Genomic DNA, 2,450 nt, shown 5'->3' on the forward strand with positions numbered 1-2,450 from the left:
TGCCTGACGCGAGCTCAACTTAACAACATCAAGATTATATGATCTAACGAACTCACCGATCACCGCTGCCCGTAATCCGTGAGACACCACATCCTTTGCTGAGAAAAGTAAGATAATGGTGAAGGGCCGCGCCGCCCGCAACAGCTGCGAGCATCCCAGCAACAACGCGGTCATCGCACCCCTAGTTCTTGTGGCCTGTAATGCTTGTTGTATCATTCATGGGTTTCTTGGTTGTGTGCAAAACGTTGTTTCGCTACTCTGGGGCTTGTGCGCCTGCTCCGCGCTGACGATGCGACCTTGCTGCCAATGAGAAGGGTATGGTTAATGTCGCAAGAACATAACTTATGCAAGGACGTGTATGGCGTCGACGCATTGCCCGTTGACTGACACCGCCGACGTAGGCTGACGCAGCGCGGTGATGACGTGGAACAAGGAGGGATGTTCGGGTGCTTGTTACCATCGGCCGTGCCATCATTCGTTAATTTAGGGCAGACATTCCCGTACTTGAGCAAGTGAAGAGTATACCACCTTCGGACAGTACTTCAAGCTTCAAGCTTCAAGTGTCATAATCAAAATTTTGTGTACTATCTAGTTTCATTTACTAATGTTGTAAGCATATCTTTTATATACAAATCTAGTCTACGACGCAAGAAATTAGCCAGAGTTAGGTGGTGCATATGAGCAGCTGCTAAGTGCTATCAGGCTCTCCTGAGCCGAGCGCATGCACTAAGCAGTGAGCGCAGACGCGGTGGCTGGTAGTAGTAGATGCCCCTGCTACGTAGCAAGACGCTGTTTCCTGATGTCAGGCCACCCCACTCGACGTCATCCTCTTGACGGGTTCGTGGGCATATATGTTGAAACTTGGGCTCCTTGAACAACAGGAAGAGGCAGAGCAGATCAATGGTTGCACGCTGGTGAAGCTGCACGCGCGAGTCATAGGTGTAGTCACAGATTGTAAGTGACTGTAGGTCGAAGCGTTGGCGGATGCGCTTTTCAGGGCGCTTGTATATTACGCCGCGAAGCTCGAGAGCGAGGAATGCAGGGAAGAGGGGTAGGTAACACGGTAGCGCATGTTCGGAGTCGATCTCGCTCTTCTCCTTGTCGTGACTCCAGTGCAGTGTCGGGCTCTCTACGCATCTCTAAAGCATGAGTTCTGGGAAGATGGGCTCGTGCACAAAGTCCTGGAGGAAGAAGTTCGCAACCGAGCTCCCGCCGGAGGAGCTTGACCGCGAGCGAGACCGTGTAGAAGCCTGCGCGGAGGGTCATGTCTGCCCGTACCTTGCACACCGCGGGGGCGGCGAAGAGAGTGCACTGATGTGGTTGTAGACGTCGAAGGGCAAGTCGATTGGCAAGTGTCTTAGGAGACGATATGGATATATGCATCAAGGTAGTCCTGGTCTGAAAAATCTCAGGCAAAGTAGTTGCAATTGCGGGGTCATGCTGGCGGGACAATTGTCGTACCTTTCCAAAATAAGATGTCCGCCCTCGAGGTTGTTAGCTTGGGGGTGATTGCACGATACCACGGCTGGGGCGTTCTTGCCTGGTTGCCCGACGCTGTCGTCCTTGCGCAGCATGAAGCAGACAACGCAATAATATAATATAAAATTATCTCAAGCACAGGAAATTCATGAGCACATTACTTCACAGGTTGTCGAAAGGACTATCTATATCATCCATCGCACTCGCAAACTTCATGAAGAAGACGAAGGCAGTCTTTCTTGTCCAGCTGAGGGAATGCGCGCACAATGGGCACGTTCAAGCAGCTGTGATGCTGGAGAGTCCACGTTCTTTTCCACTGTATGCCTCCCCTCCACTGGACTTTGACAGACTCGACGAGACCATCATCTATGAGACGACTAAGCTCCGTGTCCGCTCGATATACAAATCGCTGGTGGTGTGAGAATACGCGCCGCACCTCGGCCATTATCTGGTCTCCGTCGTTGTTTCTAATGGATCGAGACAGTTCGAGCTGAAGCTCGATGTACTCGAGTGGGGGGACACTGTCGGGACGCTTGCGCAGCGCCACGAAGAAGGTAGCAAGGGTACTCCAGGGCTCGTCTTTCAAGAAACTTAGCTCTTCGGTATCGTCTTGGTGATCAGCAAGCTCAACGACAACCGTGAGCCGACACAGGACAGACAAGTTCGCCAGCTTGACATTTGGGAGCATGTACTGTTTGTCCTCTGCATAGCGAGTTGTTGTTAGTATGACAACAATATGGCAATAATACGAGGATACATACTTACGTAGTCCACGAACTTCAGGGTACACTTGAGGTGCTCCAATGTCGCCGCACAGGCGTTCACCACACGGGGCTAATTAGTTGATATTTTCAGCTGAAAGAGGCACGAAAATCGTTATGAGAATAGAAGCTAAAAAGACCGAACACTTTCTGATAAAAACATACGATAGGTAAAACCTGGAAATAGGAGCCAAACAATAAAACTTTTTT

General features: G+C 50.6%; 2 protein-coding genes across 2 annotated transcripts; both read right to left on the reverse strand.

The window, feature by feature from the left end:
• Positions 1–698: 698 nt before the first annotated feature.
• On the reverse strand, positions 699–1,266 carry PHACADRAFT_203084 (uncharacterized protein; the record flags this gene model as incomplete). Its single annotated transcript, XM_007403164.1, has 2 exons — positions 699–1,129; positions 1,203–1,266. 2 exons carry the CDS (start codon positions 1,264–1,266, stop codon positions 699–701), a joined length of 495 nt encoding a protein of 164 aa, XP_007403226.1.
• Positions 1,267–1,669: 403 nt separating this feature from the next.
• PHACADRAFT_203085 (uncharacterized protein) lies at positions 1,670–2,167 on the reverse strand (the record flags this gene model as incomplete). The annotated part of the gene is made up of 1 exon (XM_007403165.1): positions 1,670–2,167. The coding sequence occupies one exon, from the start codon at positions 2,165–2,167 to the stop codon at positions 1,670–1,672; it is 498 nt and encodes a 165-aa protein (XP_007403227.1).
• Between the last annotated feature and the right edge of the window lie 283 nt (positions 2,168–2,450).

The sequence above is a fragment of the Phanerochaete carnosa genome (genome assembly GCF_000300595.1).
Source record: "Phanerochaete carnosa HHB-10118-sp unplaced genomic scaffold PHACAscaffold_819, whole genome shotgun sequence".
Lineage (NCBI taxonomy): Eukaryota > Fungi > Basidiomycota > Agaricomycetes > Polyporales > Phanerochaetaceae > Phanerochaete > Phanerochaete carnosa.